Source organism: Crocodylus siamensis, chromosome 2 (assembly GCF_052110815.1).
Source record: "Crocodylus siamensis isolate JL-2025a chromosome 2, ASM5211081v1, whole genome shotgun sequence".
Classification (NCBI taxonomy): Eukaryota; Metazoa; Chordata; order Crocodylia; family Crocodylidae; genus Crocodylus; species Crocodylus siamensis.
Window position 1 is genome coordinate 15,456,560 of NC_143396.1, and position 16,422 is coordinate 15,472,981.

The 16,422-nt window shown below is 42.5% G+C and overlaps 1 protein-coding gene across 3 annotated transcripts in view; it reads left to right on the plus strand.

Moving 5' to 3' along the window:
• MAEA (macrophage erythroblast attacher, E3 ubiquitin ligase) overlaps positions 1-14,905 on the plus strand; it is a 92,722-nt gene extending 77,817 nt beyond the window's left edge. For 2 of the 3 annotated variants that reach the window (XM_090035381.1, XM_090035379.1), the window contains exons 8-10: positions 11,986-12,119; positions 12,873-13,068; positions 13,458-14,905. In XM_090035381.1, the coding sequence (XP_089891507.1) occupies positions 11,986-12,119; positions 12,873-13,068; positions 13,458-13,553 (426 nt within the window). In that variant the 3' untranslated portion in view covers positions 13,554-14,905. The remainder of the gene's footprint in view (positions 1-11,985; positions 12,120-12,872; positions 13,069-13,457) is intronic. The other variant, XM_090035380.1, reaches the window with a different exon arrangement.
• Positions 14,906-16,422: the final 1,517 nt, after the last annotated feature.

Here is a 16,422-nt window from a genome sequence, read left to right on the forward strand (position 1 = left end):
AGGTAAGGGGAGCAGAACAGCCGCATCAGCCCAGGCCCCGGCCAGCACACACGGCTTCTGGCAGAGGTGTTCCCAGTGCAGCTACAGCGGGCTGAGTGCTGCTCTGCTCCCCTCAGCTCCAGGGGTGGCCCACGTTGCACTACAGGTGAGATTCAGTTGAGCAGCTTTAGCTGGGCAGTTCCAGCTGGAGGTGAGGGGAGCCAAAGCAGCACCTGGCTGGCTGCAGCTGCACTGGGAACAGCCCCACCAGAAGCTGTGCGCTGACTGGGCTGGTGGGTGGGAGCACAGCATGGGCTGCCCTAGGTGGGGCTCGGCCCCGTGCAGAGCTCCTTGGGGGCAGCCACAGATCGCATCGCTGGGTTGAGCTCTGCTGCCTCCCCCTTTCTTCCCTCACCCTCGACTGGCTTCCGGGACCTAGTGCTCAGACAGCCACCCCTCTCCCCCCATGCACGCATACACACCTCCCCTTCCCCCACAGGACAGATATGCAGGGAGTGGATCTCAGCTTAGCCCTGGCCCCAAGCTATCACTGCCCCATGACCTAGCCACATGATCCTGGCCTTGCCCACCCATCCTGCTCCCAAGCACTACTCTTTGTCTGCCCAAAGCCCCATAGGAGTTTTGATGAGTTGGAGGGGAGGAGAGCGGGGGGGAGGGGATGGGAGTGGGGTGGCGCTGACCCAGTCCATAACAGTTCATCAAAACTTCTTATGTAGTCCTTGGGCCCAAATAATTGCCCGCCCCTTGGTTAGGGACTATGTAGAGAAGCTATATGTTTTAAAGCTGGCAAGGCTAAACTTGATGCACCTGAGAGTACAAAAACATTGGCTGAGATTTAATTTTAGATCCATTGCCTGTTGTTTTTAAGGGTTCAGGGAGACTGGTTGAGGTCCAAGATGACTGGAAAAGGGCTAATACAGAGCCCACCTTTTAAGAAGGGGAAGGAAGAGGATCTGGGGAATGAAAGTGGTCAGTTTGACCTTACTATTTCTAAGCATCTGGAGGAAAGCAAAGTGATCTAAAACACCCAGCATGGATTAACCAAGAGCAAATCATGTTTGATCAACTTGATTTATTTCAATGACAGGTTCTGGGATGAAGAGAGCTATGGATGTGATATACGTTGACCTTAGCAAGGCTTTTGACACTGTCTTCCATTAGTAAGCTAAGGAAATAGACCGGGGTGGGCAAAGTCTAGTCCGTGGGCTGGATCTGGCTGGCAGTGGACTCAATTTCCCAGCAGCCCCTGCCCGCAGGGCTGGGAGTGCTGTTCCCAGTGCAGCTACAGCGAGGGGCCAGTCTCCATGGAAACCCCAGCTGCTGCACTGTGATAGTGCAAGGCTGGGGTTGCATTGGAGACAGGCGCTAGCAAGGCATGGGACACGGCAGGGGGCTTCTCTGGAGCCGCTGGGATCTTGCAGCAGGGGGCAACTTGGTCTGGGGCCAGGGCAGAGCTGTGATCCGTCGTTACCTGTGCGCCCCTGCCCAGAGCATGCAAGAGACAGATTGCAGCTCTGCCCTGGCCCCAGACCAAGCTGCCCCTGCTGCAAGAACCCAGTGGCTTCGGAGCAGTCCCCTGCCCTACCGCATCCCCTGCCAGCACGGCTGGAGCCGGTCTCCATAGCAACCCCAGCCTTGTGCTATCACAGTGTAGTGGCTGGGGTCTCCATGAAGACCAGCCCCAACCATGCGAGCAGGGGCTGCTGGGAAATGGAATCCAACTGTTGGCCGCACCTCTGTTTTGTCCACCCCTGAAATGGATGGACAGAAGTACTGTAAGGTAGATACACAACTGTTTGGATGATTGTCCTCAGTGAACAGTCATTGGCTCAGTAGCTTGTTAGGGGGAGGTATCAAGTGGAATTCCCAGGGTCTGTTCTAGGTCCAGTATCATTTAACATCTTCATTACTGATTTGTTAAATAGGTTTGGGCGTACATGTAGCAAATTGAGAGGCACCAAGTTGGGTACAGTTGCAGGCACTCTGGAGTTGTAGGGCTAGGATCCAGAATGACCAGGATAGAATGGAGAAATGGTCCCCAATCAGTCAGGTGAAATTCAACAAGAAGTGCCATAACATGCACAAATGTAGATTGGGAAAGGAGTCTCTAGGCCAGGGGCGGGCGATTTATTTTGGGCAGAGGGCCACTTACTGAGTTTTGGCAAGCCATCGAGAGCTGCCTGACAGGCAGCCCAGGGCAGATAAATATTAATTTTCTAATTTTTTTAGGGGCCCCGTGGGCTGGATAGAATGGCCTAGCAGGCCGCATACAGCCCCCAGGCCACATTTTGCCCACCCCTGCTCTAGGCTGCAGTACTGCAGAGAAGGACCTAGGGTCACCCTGGATCGTGAAGTTAAATATGATGAGTCAACAGTGAGCTCTTGTTTGAAAAAAAAAAAAAAAGCCAATAGCATACTGAGTTGTATTAATAGCAGTGTCACTTGCAAATCAAGGAGAGTAATTCTTCTGCTCAATTCAGCACTGGCCCCTGATTGCAAGTAAGAAGGACAAATTTAAGAAGCGTCTAATGCAGGATGACAAAAAGTAGAGGCCTGCAAAGCGTGACTTGTGAGGCTAGGCTGAAAGAACTGAGGTGGGATTTTATAAATCTTCAAATACCTTAAATGTGGCTATAGGAAGGATGAAGATTAGATTTTCTACTATGGCTACTGGGGCTAGGACAAGGAGTAGCGGTTTTAAATTACAGCAAGAATTTAGATTGGACAATGTTCTCTCCGAGGGTGGTTGAGCATTGGAACAGGTAATGCAGCAGTGCTGGAATCTATCGTTGGATGTTTTTAATAGCAAGTTACTCATACACTTGAACTGCGCAAACTCCAACCTCCCTATTAATCCTGCTATTCCATGATTCTGTGAAAGTTTTGATGAGAGTGACCTATTGCACAGCTAGCTATGTTCATTTGGGATGTCGGTCAAGGTATGAGTGTAACAGGAATTTGTGGAGTTTGTGCCAGTGGAAGGTATAAGTACAAGAGAGGACAGTTTTAACAGTGTGGCTAGGCTGTGGACAAATTAGGTGCGGACTTGAAAAGGACAGCGAATATTGCAGCAGCCTGGCCACTTTCCATAATAAGAAGGGGAGATTTGTGATGAAACTTGAGCGCAAAAGGCAGAGTCTTGATCCAGATCATGAGCTTTGTATTTTTCATTGTGTTCTGCATCAGGGAACAATTTGTGCCAGAAATTCTGAGCGTGGATCATGTGATGAACTTGTAGTTAAACAGTAAATTTAACCCTGAGCCAAGGCCCTCAACCATTAGCAGCTAGCTCTTGGAGGAAGTTGGCTTTCATTATGAACTGCCAGATGGACTGAAATGTACTGGCCCATCCTCAGAGTGTGAGACTCAAGTATTTATGAGCAAGAAACGGAAACCTGTGACTAAACTGCAAGATGAAGATTGTTTGCAGGACCTTCCCTTCATTGTGGACGTGAGATCTCAATACTCTGAATATGATAATGCTGAGTTGGTACCACATTATGACTAAGTTTGACGACACTGTGTGCCTTTACAATTAAATTGCCTCTTTCAAAGAAGCAGCTTTCTCAGTGCAGTGTAGCACATTTCCCCACGTTGAAGTCACTGCCCAGTGCTACTGGGATTGAAGGTAGCGCAGGCTTGAAGAAGTATGTGGTCAAGATTGCTGATCTCAGACACAAATTACAAGGCAGGTTCTCTGACTTGTGGAGCCATGAAGCAAAGGTCAGTCTCTCAGTACCCAATTTCCCTTTCCTGTGGAAGATGCCCCTCAAGAACTGCAAATAGAACTCGCTGATCTTCAGTGTAACACTAAGTTCAAGTTTTCAACAGTGGAAATTCACAAATTTTTGTGCTACTTGGGAGAAGATTATCCAGAAATAAATTCCTTATTTGTGAACACATGTGCAAACAGATCTCGACAGTTAGTATCATCGTGATGTGCTTTAATGCACAGCAGTAAACTCTAATGCGTATTGTAGAGTTTATTGCTGGTGAGCCCCACGTTTGAACATGCACCCAGGACTGCAACACGTTGAGCTGGGTTGGAGGAGGGAGACCTGGGGAGTCAGCCTGTCAGCCCCTGGGGTTGCTCTGACTTAACTCAGTGTGCTTTGTAGGGGCTGGCTGGGGCATGAGGGTGTTCTGGTGTGGAGCTAGCCAGCAGATAGACCCCGCAATGAAGCACCCTTGTGCCCCAGTTTTCCAGGTCAGCATCTACATGCACATTGCTGCACAGTGAAAAACTCTGCTGCAGGATAGTACTTGTGTTTTACAAGTACTAATTTGTGGTATAGTTGATTAGTTTCCTGAGTCCTGATAGCACTGCACATGTAGATGCTGAGAAATTTTACTGTGGAGCTAATTAGGCAACTCCACAGTAAATGTCTCATGTAGACACCCAGTGAGTCAAAACAAGGCTTGGACTCGGTGATAAGCACTGAATGCCATCCTGGAAGTGGCCTCAATACAGTCCTTCAAACTAAACATCAAGATGGTTGCAGTAAGAGATTCCTGGTGTCTGTGAGCAGACAGACAGACATAACTATAGTGATATCAAAAGATACTGATTTGTAAGCTATTGCAATACACTTGTTGTGTTTGCATAATTGTATAGCTTGTTCACGGTGTAATGGCTGATGCATGCTCCCAGCCAGCAGTTCCCCCTCCCCTTTTAAAGCAGCTAAAAATGTTTGTTCATACTATTATTCAGATATGTTATTTTTACATCGTTATTATGTTAACAATGAATGACACGTCTTATTTACTAAATAATTTCTTTTCTCCTTGTCACTTGGATCATACTGCCTTTGGATAGAAATTGGAATTCAATTAAATTAATTTTTAACTGGGGGACAGCTTGTCCTATAGGCTGACAGGGAAATGAACTGGAGAGCTCCAGAGCTAAAAGTGAGGTGCGTGCTGCAGTTTGAAAGAATATCCAGGTTTTGCATGAGTCAGGCAGAGTTGCTTAAGTTACACAAAACCAGCTTTTGAAAATAGCTTTTTATTAGTTAAATAAAGCTGTTTTAAATAATGCTAAATACAAAAGAAAAGGCTAGTTTTAAATGCAAGACATCTTTTAAGTAACCTGATTAATCAAAAGAAGTATTATCTGTATGTAATGGGTTTTTTTAACCGCTCGTGGATCTTGTTCTCTTGCAATTTATTTTTTAATTTCTAGTTTGGAAATGGAAGATAAGCTTTCATATTTTTGTTTCAGTTTGCAGTAAGTTTCTTATCGTTTGCACAGCTATAATAGACCTCTTCCAACTAGACACTCATGAAGCTGTTGCCTGGGTTCCATCACAGTGGGCCGATGTTCTCTTAAGGTTTCCTTGGCTTGAGTAGGCTCCATCAGGATTTCCTTGGCCTCTCTGGCATGGCCTTTCCTGTACGTTACCCTTCGCCAAAGTGGGACCTTGCTGCTTTGGATTTCCCCTTACTCTCTCAGTAGCTTAAAGGCATACTTTCTCGGTGATTTAAGCCTGCAGGCAATCTTGGTCTAAAATACAGTTCTTCCAGGATGTGAGAGGTCCAGATGCACAGAATGTTTGACTACTCCAGATCACTCTCGCTCTCTCTCTCGCTCTCAATTTTTATTTTTATTTTTTAGCTAGCACAAGAAATACGTAATTTTAGACAAAACAATGCATCAGTTTCCTTGCCTTTCAAGAGAATTCTTGATCCTAATATACTCCCATTTCTGTAGGACCCACATAGGTTTAATGATCCTCATAGGAGATACAAGCTCTAACAGCATATGGCTGGCTCCAGTGGCACTGAAGCATTCAGTTTCATAACTTTAACCAGATGTGTGGATAGATGAAATATTTTGTATTGATAGAAGCCATTCTTACACTGGAAACCCCCTAACCCTGGGGAAGCCTTAGAACTGGAGGTAAAACACTAATAAGGAAGGTTAACTTGTTTATGGTGTGTGTGTGTGTGTGTCCATTTTCCATCGCTGGCTAACAGTCAGCTAAACACTCACCACAGCCCAGTGGCAAGGCACCATTACAGCACCTGCCACTCCAAGACCGTTGGAAATCTGTATGCATGTTCCTGATCACAGTGTAACTCAATGCAAAATAGAAACCTGATGTAAATTACATAGACTCACTCCTTAAACCATCAGAGAACTGAACTAGTTGAATTAACTACAATTAAAATAAGGAAAGAGACTACCAATAATCATAGAAAAGTAGGGCTGGAAGAGACCTCCAGAAGTCATCTCATCCAACCCCCTGCCTGAGGTTGGATCATCCTTATCTAACTATCCTGTACTAACCGTAATTTACATTCTACATAAGACTGCTGTGAACCTGACATGAAACAGACCTAGCAGCTTAATCTGCCACAAGTAAAGCAGGGGAATGACAGCAGCCATGTCCTGCGTCTATGAAACACTGGCGATATGCACTTAAAAGATCCCAGGTACAGAACCGCCAGCCCCTGCTGCAGAGGAAGGCAAACACCCCCACAGTCCATACCAGTCTGACTATGAGATAAAGCCTTCCTAACCCCAGGTCTGGTGCTCAGTCTGACCCTGAGCAGTGGAGAACCTCTGGCTTTGCTCTTAGCAGGAGCATTTGCACAGCCCAGTCAAAGTCCCCAGCCTTAGTTGCAGCCAACACCCAGCATCCATGTCTAGATGAGCAGGGACGTGTGCCTGCAGCAGCACAAAGGGCATGTCTACATGTCATCCTGTGGCAACATAGCGACATGCTATGGCATTGTATAGCATGCTATGGTGATACAGAGTTTGTGTGGATCTACACATGATCTCCAGCTATATTGCCATAGTGGTGCACTCCCCCGGTATAGTGCACTGCTGTGGCAATGTAGTGACAAAATCTAGCCACGCACCATGCGCCTAGCGCAGAAACTACCTGTACTGCGCCATGCCTTAGTACTTCCAAAAGGAAGTGCTAAAGCATGGCGCCATAGCAACGGCGCTATACAGCGACATGTAGACATGCCCAAACAGTAGCAGCACAAATTTGTGCTGCTGCTTTGTGGCGCAGAATATGCCCCTGCATATGCCATTTGTTGCGGGACACATTGTCCCACTGTGGGCAAACTACCCTTGCCCATCTCCTCCCAGCTCCTGGCCTGGCTCCATGTGCTCTGGGGTAGAGGGGATGGGGGCTGGATGGGGCAGGGGTGCCTCAGCATGAGTCTAGCCAGCAGGCAGCCCCACACTGAGTCATCTTGCACCCCAGCCCACTGAGGAGCGGTACATGAAGACAGGGTACCAGGCAGCCCAGGGCCTGCTTCCCCATTTCCACGTGCTGTGGAGCCCCTGCACTGAGGTGCACTGTGCCCCAGCCAGCTGCTTCTGCTCCCTGTCTCCACATCCCACTCCCTGGCAGGCTGGGGCACAGTGTGCCTCAGCACGGAGTTTCTGCAGCGTGTGGAGATGGTTGGATCCGCAGCAGGGTGGGGCACTGTGTGCCTCAGTGCAGGGGCTCTGCAGCATGCAGACAGAGGAGCAGGCAGCCCTAGACTACCTGCTGCCCCATTTCCATATTTGTCCCAGTGAATGCTATTTTTGCATGTTTTGCGCCACTTTTTTCCCAAGTTTGTTTTTGTTTTTGTTTTTGGGGGGTTTTTTGCTACCAGGGAATCTTGGTAGCAAATTTTGCCCCCAAGGTGCAAATTAGCAGTGCTGCATATGGTTTAAAATGCAGCACTTGCAGTTTGTGGCGCCACAAACCCTGACATACAGCAGGAAGGCAGCGGCAGTCGAGAAGACCCAGAAGCATGTGAAATGCCCATGGTAAAATATAGGCAAAGCTGTGCCTACATCACCCCTGACCAGAGGCTGTCTAACCTTCTTGAACGCCTCCAGTGACAGAGTCCACAACTACCCTTCTGTTCCACTGCTCGGTGTTCTAGCTATGAAGAAGTTTAACCTGATAACCAATGTAAACTTACTTTTGCTGCAACTGCCAAGCCATTGGTCTGCATCCGCTACATTGCAGCAAGACAAAAGATTCTTTCCCTCTTCTTTATGGCAGCCTTTCAAGTATTTAAAGACTGCTATCATGTCCCCTTCTAAGTGCCTTTTACACAAGCTGATTGTGTCACACTTCCATAGAAATGCGAATCTTGGTGCTTAACCAGCGATGTCTACCAATGCGTTCACTTTCTTTAAAAATCTGGCAACAACCACGTTGTGCTTAATATTTTTTTAATTTAACATTTTTATTGGCTTGTATCATATTTAGGCCTTACTGTAGGGTGGAGTTTATTTAGCATTTAATTTTAAATAGGCATGTTTTGAATAAAGTCTTTAATTTTAAAAATCTGATTACGCAAACACGTTCTCTCTTTTTTTAAATGGAAACCCCAGCCCCAACTGAGTGCCGACAAATATGACTTATGTATGAGATGCTCTTAACTCTAGGTGTATGTTCAGTAACAACGTTGCACTAAGTAAGTACTACTTCTAGGGATATTTTATGATTAACATAAATCGAACATAATTATCATTATCCTATTGTTGTTGTTGTTGTTATTTGCATCTTGTGTTTGAGAGAGAGATCAGTGGCTTTTTTTCTCTCTGGGGTCTCCTTTGACAGGTTTTTCTTTATGGAAACTTCAAGTGCCTAAATTTAAACCATATTAAATGCCTTTGGAATTTCACTTGTATCCAAGACATAATATTCAGATAATTTTTTTAATCAGTAGGACTCGTATTTATCTTGTTTTGACATGTTAGTTGTCAAACTGGTAAAGGATTGGTGTAGTTTACTGCATTTTTGAAACTATAAGTTTAAAAATATTTTGAGGAATCTAGGAAAATATTGTAGTCTCATTGAATGGGCTATCGAAACAGTAGATTTCTTTAAATATAAGTATTTGACACAATGGGCATCAAATTAGGGGAAAGGAAATAGTTCCTAAAAATATGGACCTTTATTTATGATGCTGATAGGAAACAAAAAAAAAAAGGTACATAACAGTTTCATAGTAGCATAGTAACTATGCTGTTGTTTTTATAATAACAATATAGCAAATGTCTCTAGACATGCAGGCAGTCCTTGGACTTATAACACAATTGGTTTCTGATAACTGCATCTCAAGTTGAAATGTCGTAATTTGGAACTGATTTTCCCATAGGCAACAATGTTATAAATGGGGGATTGGTTCCTGAACCAAGGCCCAAGACCCTGTTTTCACCAAAAATAACCCAGAATTTTGTACTTAATCAATTATAGATGAGTAATATAGCTACTTTAATATATTTATATTGTAAATAGTAGTCATATTGATTTGGAAGGACTTCTTTGAGGTGACTACTGGATGTTTTGAAGGGCTCTGGGCTGGAGTCTTCTCAGGAGCCTTGGCTGCAGGTTTTTCCGGAGACTTGTCTGCTTTCTTAAAGAAAGTGTCCAAGGAAGTTTGGACGGATGTTCTCTAGGGAGCTGAGCGATGCAGCGAACTTGTTCCATGGGATGACATCGCGTCAGATCAGGCATCATAAAGTCGAAACTGACATCAGTCAAAACAGGGTGTCAATTTACAAATATTGTTACGTGTGAAACATTGTAAGTCGAAACGTTGTAAGTCAAGGACTGCCTGTATACTGACTTGTTGACAAAGGCCTATGAAACTTTCAGCCAGTAATAAACCCTATATATGTGTGTTCAGCTGATCACAGAGATGGGAGAAAGCAATAGGGAAACGTGAACAAAAACATTTTCTTATGCATATAATCAGTTAAATACCAAAATCATTGAATGCAAAATATGTGATCTTCTTTCCTGAAAAACATGCTCACTGTGAATGAGATTGCTTAAAGGAGTCAGGCATCTGGTTCCCATTCACTATGACAGTTTCCTTCTGTATTGCTAGTGTTACACAATCCTCACTTTGGAATGAGGTTTTACAAACTGTACAGAAATCGAATCTTTTTTTAAATACCTAATGCCTGGCACAATTTCACACCTGTCCAAAAGTCAACTTACTCTTCAGTTGGTTTGAGTGCTAGAAAACAGTTAATCTCTGGGAGAAATGATTTAAGTTTCTAGACAGGGTAAAGTCCATCAGAAGCAATTCAAGCTAGTCTTTCCCATAGTAAAGTGGTTTATCAGGCAGTTAAGAACTAGACAGAACATCAAATGGAGCTGTAATATTCCAAATGTAAGTACTAGAAAAGGCATGGATCCAAGATCTATTTTGGTGTGCCATAGGTAACAGCAACACTTCTGGCAGAAAACCGTAGCCTTCTACAACTTTTAGTATGTAGACAGAAAGCTATGAATTGATACTAAACTGTACATCCCTGTCTGGTTTGAACTTGTTAGCAAACAGTATTGAATTTTCATTTGCTTCTGATATCATCCAGTTCTTGTCTGTCCTTGACAGAAACTGTATTAAAAAAACAGCGTTGTTAGCTGGCTGTGGTACAAAGGAGAAGGAGTTTGAGAGAAGCGTGGATGGCCAGCGCTCTAATTCTTAAACCTACCATTTCAGTTGCATACGGCAGAACTGTTTTGGAGGTCCTATAATAAGTTGAAAACTTTTTTTTCTTCCTACGGTGAGCTTAAAAGCTTCAGTGAAAATTCTTTTTGTGTGTTAAACTGCCATTCTGCCCTAAGCAGTAGAGGGAAGGCCTTCCAGGTAGTGATGTCAGTTGTACTTTGTGGCATTTTTATTTGGATAATCCTTTTCCACTGATGCCAGATTTCTTAATTTCCAACTGTTTTTTTCCTTCCTTTTTTTGCTTCTAAAATATGACTAGTGTAGAAGAGACTATGTGTCTATGTATATAGATATAAAATGCAGATTGAAAGAGAAGGGAGGGCTATGAAAACAAGGGAGTCTTGCCCACAGCTAAAAAATTAATCTACCTCCTGGGGTTGAATAACAACCCGCTCGCCCCCCCCCGCCATGTTGCAAGGTAGCAACGGAGGGAATGCCTACATGTGTGTTGTGTGGTTCCACAGACGGGTCTGGAGTGCCACATACCACACGTCTGCATTTGTCTGGACATGGCGGCTTTGGAGTGCAAAATAAATACAATTTTTGTGAGCAGTGTATAGTCCTTTCTATGAAAACCAACCAGAATGTAATTCTGCTTTTCCTGCTACTGGGTGTACCAGAGTGCTGCACTCAATTGTAAAGGGAAGAGAGAGTGGTAATACTTTGAGATCCCTCTCGCTAACCACCATTAGCAGGGAGAGCCTGGCTTGAAATGGAAATGTTCATAGCTTTTCAGCAGACCTTTTGTTCAGTCACGTGTTAGTGGTTCAGTGGCTTCAAAACAGACGGTCCACAGCATTAACTTTGCTTCATAAATGGGCCAACATTCCAGAAATTTAAATTAAAAAAAAAAACCAACCCCAACACACTCCTAGCAGGCTTTAGAGGGTCTACAAAATCATGTTGGTTTCTACAAGCTCCTTTGAGATGGAGGGTGGGGCAAGAGTCTAGAGTCCTCCCCAAATTGATTGTTGTGGGGCAAGGAAGTATGTATAATGTGCATGTGCACAGAATGCAAGCTTTTGCAATAAATTGAGTTTAACATCGTATTGCTACTACTGTATATACCACAGGCATTTTTTTTTTTTTTTTTGAGCCAAAGTGTGTGTGTGGGTTTTTTTGTTTTGGTTTTTGTTTTGGGGGTGGCTTTTTGCTTATTCTGTAGGGGGAAAGGGGGTTGTTTGCAAGTTCACATGAATTCATAAAGCATTTGGAGCTGAGACTTTTATGTAACATGGAAGTCTCATATGAAACAGTTTTTGATTCTTTCTAAGAATCAAAAATCACTGCACTGCTGTGCAGTGCTTTCCCAATGTATATTTTTAGATCAGGCATTGGCATGTATGTCTTAATTTTCTTAGTTAAGGGTTTATGGTACATAATTTACCACACAGGGGAGTCTTCATTGCAATTCACTTTTGTGGGGTGGAGGGGGCTGGGTAGGAGAGAGGGGGAATGCACTTACAGTTATGGTTTGGTTTTTTTTCCTAACAGGATCTTTTGGACCCAGCACGATGGAGAATGCTGATTCAGCAATTTAGATACGATAACTACAGACTACATCAGCTGGGAAACAATTCTGTTTTTACTATAACCCTCCAGGCAGGCCTTTCAGCTATAAAAACACCGTATCCTTCAATGCAGATTATTAGTGTCTGGTGTACAAAGCTTTTTTATTTTTCTTTTTGGACATGTTTTTTGAGGAATCCATAAAGTATGAATACTGTCAGGCTTTGTTTGCTAAACTAGAGTATATACATAAGCATATCTGCTAAAATTTTTAAAACATTGTTTGAAACAAACTGGTGGCTGTTGCACTAGATGAAGTATGAATATAGTATGTGCTACTTTACATGTTTTATATAGCCTACTGGCTCAATGTGCCCCAGGAAGTTATACACTTGCAATCATGTTTGGAGTTGGATGAGAATTTTAAAAAGTCTTCTTTATAATCCATAGGGTAGGTTGAATGCAAGTTTTCAAGGGGAAAAACATCAACTCTGAATCTGTTGGCCAGACTCTGTCTTGCAGAGGGTTTAAAATGGGAACTCTGACAGCAGCCTTCAAGCATAGAGTAGGGAATTTCACAGAAGGCAAGATTCTTGTAGTTCCTTTCCCTGCATCAGGAATTCCACCCTTATCAGGTTTCTGACGCTTGCTTTTTTCTCCCCATTTTTTCTTGAAATGATCAAAATCAACTACCTTATGTGCATGTTGAACTCAAGGCATGGAATTTCTGTAGGCTGCATAAGACTATGCATCTCATTACTTCAGGTTATCCTTAATACAGGTGAGTTTTAGACTTCATCAGCTGTGTTTTCACTCTCATGCCATAACAAATTCACCCAGTGAATATTGTTCTTTGACATGCTGTTAAACAGACAGTGTTATAAAGAGGATGGCAGTTCAAAAAATCCAGACTGCCCTGTGTGTAGCAAATCCCTGAACAAGCTGGCTCAGCCTCTGCCTATGGCACATTGTGCCAACTCCCGACTAGTCTGCAAGATTTCGGGGGATGTAATGAACGAAAATAATCCTCCCATGATGTTACCAAATGGATATGTGTATGGATACAATGTAAGTATTTCACATAAGGACTTGTGGAAGTTTGAGTTTCTGGTAAGCATAATAATTTCAAGAGCAAATGAGAGCTTCAAATCGTATTCAGAATAGCTGAATGAAACTAGAAGCATTTGATGTGTTATAAAAAGAGGAAGAAATAACACTCTCTCACATTTTAGAAGACTTTTAATATTGATTGAATTATAATATTAAATGTCTTTTGTAATACTCTAGCCCTTAAACATAAACACTTACGGGGTAAGTTTTTGCAGAAGTGTTTTAGACAGAATATGACTTCTGGGAAATGAAGCAAAACTTCATTTGCCAACCACTGAAAATAACATATTGACTAGTTATGCTTACTATTCAGACTATAATCACTCTTTTCGTTACTCATTTTACAGTCTCTGCTTTCTATTCGTCAAGATGACAAAGTAATTTGCCCAAGAACCAAAGAAGTCTTCAATTTCTCACAAGCTGAGAAAGTCTACATTATGTAGGTCCATAACACACGTGATGAAGTGCCGCTGGAATTTTGACACGGTATATACTGGCATACCCTGTCAAGGGGGGCCTTAAGGTGTGGCAAAGAAGCAAAATCTGCCACTTTGGGGATCAGACCTGTCGGTGGCATTATTGTTTCTTGCGACCAAAGATCAATGAGCAACAATACACACTCTTAAAAAGAGAGGAATTATGACTTAAGTTTGTACTTGAAAAAGAAACAACACATTTTGATTGTTAGGGTTTTGTAACATAAGGTCAAAATTGGACTCTGCTCAAAAGTACTTTCATCTTTTAAAGGATAATTTTCTTTAAAGATGGACATTTGCACTGGGGGAAATGTTACAATAGATTTGAAATTAAATCCATTTTCCTTCCCTCTGTTTTTCACAATTGTCCAAGGCCCTCTTGTTATCAAAAATTTCAGTTAATACAAGTGTGTTCTCTCTTAAGATCCTCTTTTTTCCTTCTTTTTTTGATCCTCTTGTGAAGTAAAAATTCTGAATATAGGTCGTTGTAACTTATTTCTGTGGGAGGATACAGATGTTATTGACACAAGACTGGCTTCACTTGAGGATCAACTTGGGGACTGGTTTGAAGGAGAATGAAGTCTTTTTTTTTTTTTCCCCAAACCCAAATATTTTAAGGAAGTTGCATAAATATCAAGAGGAATCGGGAACATTTCAGGCAAAATACACTGCTTGTTTGAATGTTCTTTTTCCAGTTTACCATAGTGTTAAAAGTCCTTCTAAAATTATTAGTTATGTGCATAGGGTTCAATATCAAATCATTAGTGCTACTGCCTTATTTCTTGCTTTGAGAATGTACTCACATGAAAATCAGCTGGTATCCTTAAGTGTCGGGCGAAATTTCTGAAGATGCCTTGCAGGATGATTACATAATTTAGGGCCTAAATAGAATTCATTACTGAAACTAATAGTTCAGTTTTAATGACTACAAAACACATCTTTATGAATTTTCAGAAGAATAAACCATTGTAGTTTAAACAAAACTGTATTGTAGAGGTTTGTATTTAGCGCTTATTTTTGCATGTTGATGTTGATTAGCTAATAAAAGATTGTAAATGTACAACCTGTTAATAAAAATTGTTTTCCATTTCTTGATTATACAAAATTAGAAAGCTGATTTGTATTTCTAACACAAACAAATTGTTTCCCATTTTATAAGGACATCTCAAATTGGGAGTTCCCCATCTTTAAAAATCATCTTGTATAACATTTCAAAGAGTGTCTTTGTTCCTAATTGTCATTCTTCAAGCTTCTGAAACTGAGCAGCATGATCACATCAACTACCATTAGGTGAAAATTTAATGCTGTGTATATAGTGACGAAACTTCTACAATCTTCAGCCTTACCCAAACACTGTCCACCATTTCCTAGGAGAGGACTGTCTAATATTTTGGTGGTCTTCTATTAAAATGATTCTGTTGGAGACATTGATGTGATTGGTTCCTGAGCATTTCTGAATCTCTTTTGAGGAAATGCTGCTACGTGCTAGCTACATAGATTTTAACCCTTCAGAATGAGTGGAGACCAGTAATATTACACAATGAACATTCTTGTAATTCTGTAGATTATAATGGGGATCCTCAAAAGGTTGTGGAAGCTGGAGGTTTTGAAACATGTCCCCAATATTGACACACATTACAGTATTATATGTGACAATTTTTCAGAAATATACATTTGCCAGATTCTCATTTTCTTGCACTTCATGGTAGAAAGAGCTCCAGTGTCTGTCTGCATTTCTGAAAGTAGCAAAGCTCTAGATGAACTCCTTAGGGGGTAGGTGGTAACTGCAAAGAGATGGTGGGAGACAGACTATAAGAAGGGCTGTACTAGTAATTAGGTTTTAACTGAGGTTAACATAAACTCTGCATGGTCTCTGACTTCCCGGTGTAGCAGGATCTACAACACCATTGTAAGCTCAGAGCAGTCTGCCCTTTAGAGACTGAACACAATCCTATCAAATAGCACTCCCCTCTGAAGCAGTGCCAGTTGATCTTGGCTGCTTCCTCTTGTACAAGAGGCAGTAGTAGAAAAGGAAATTTTAAATTGGGCAGAGGTAATTTCCAACTCCCCTCCTATTCAAAAATAAATAGATTCATAGATGCTTGGGTTGGAAGGGACCTCAACTGATCATCGAGTCTGACCCCCTGCCTGGGCAGGAAAAAGTGCTGGGGTCAGATGAGTCCAGCCAGATGCCTATCCATCCCCAAGGTAGGGGAGAGCACCACCTCCCTTGGAAGCCCATTCCAAATTACGGCCACCCTTACAGTGAAGTTTTTTCTGATGTCTACCCTAAATCTGCCCCCTCTCAGTTTGTGACCATTGTTCCTTGTTATCCCATAAAATGATATAAAAATCAGAAGAGGGACAGAACTCTTTATTGGCACTCAGAAAATGTGATGTTAATGGCTTAAACTCAGGACATGGAAACTTCTATTTTGGCTGCTTAGTAAATACTGGTTAGGCTAGAATATTAGGAAATCGTAAACCCCAGACCAAAAAACAATGCCTTTCCAATGCATTTTTTTCTTGTCAGGTAAGCGGATGACTGGGGGAAAACTCACTGCTTCAGAAAGGGGTTTGGGAAGAGATACAGGGTTTCTTATCTGTCTCTGCTTTTCAAGTGGGTGTGAAAGAATTTTTTCTCTTAAGGCTGACAGATCCATGTTAGGAAGTGGGCCAGCTGTGGTCATACAGAAATGCTTCATCTCCCTGAGTTAATCAAAGGGTAATAGTTAAGGACTCTAACTTACCTGAAAAGCTCAAGAACTTCAATGTTAAGATTCAAAGATTTCAGGAATCTATATCCCAAGGAAAGGGAAAAACACAGGAAAATGCA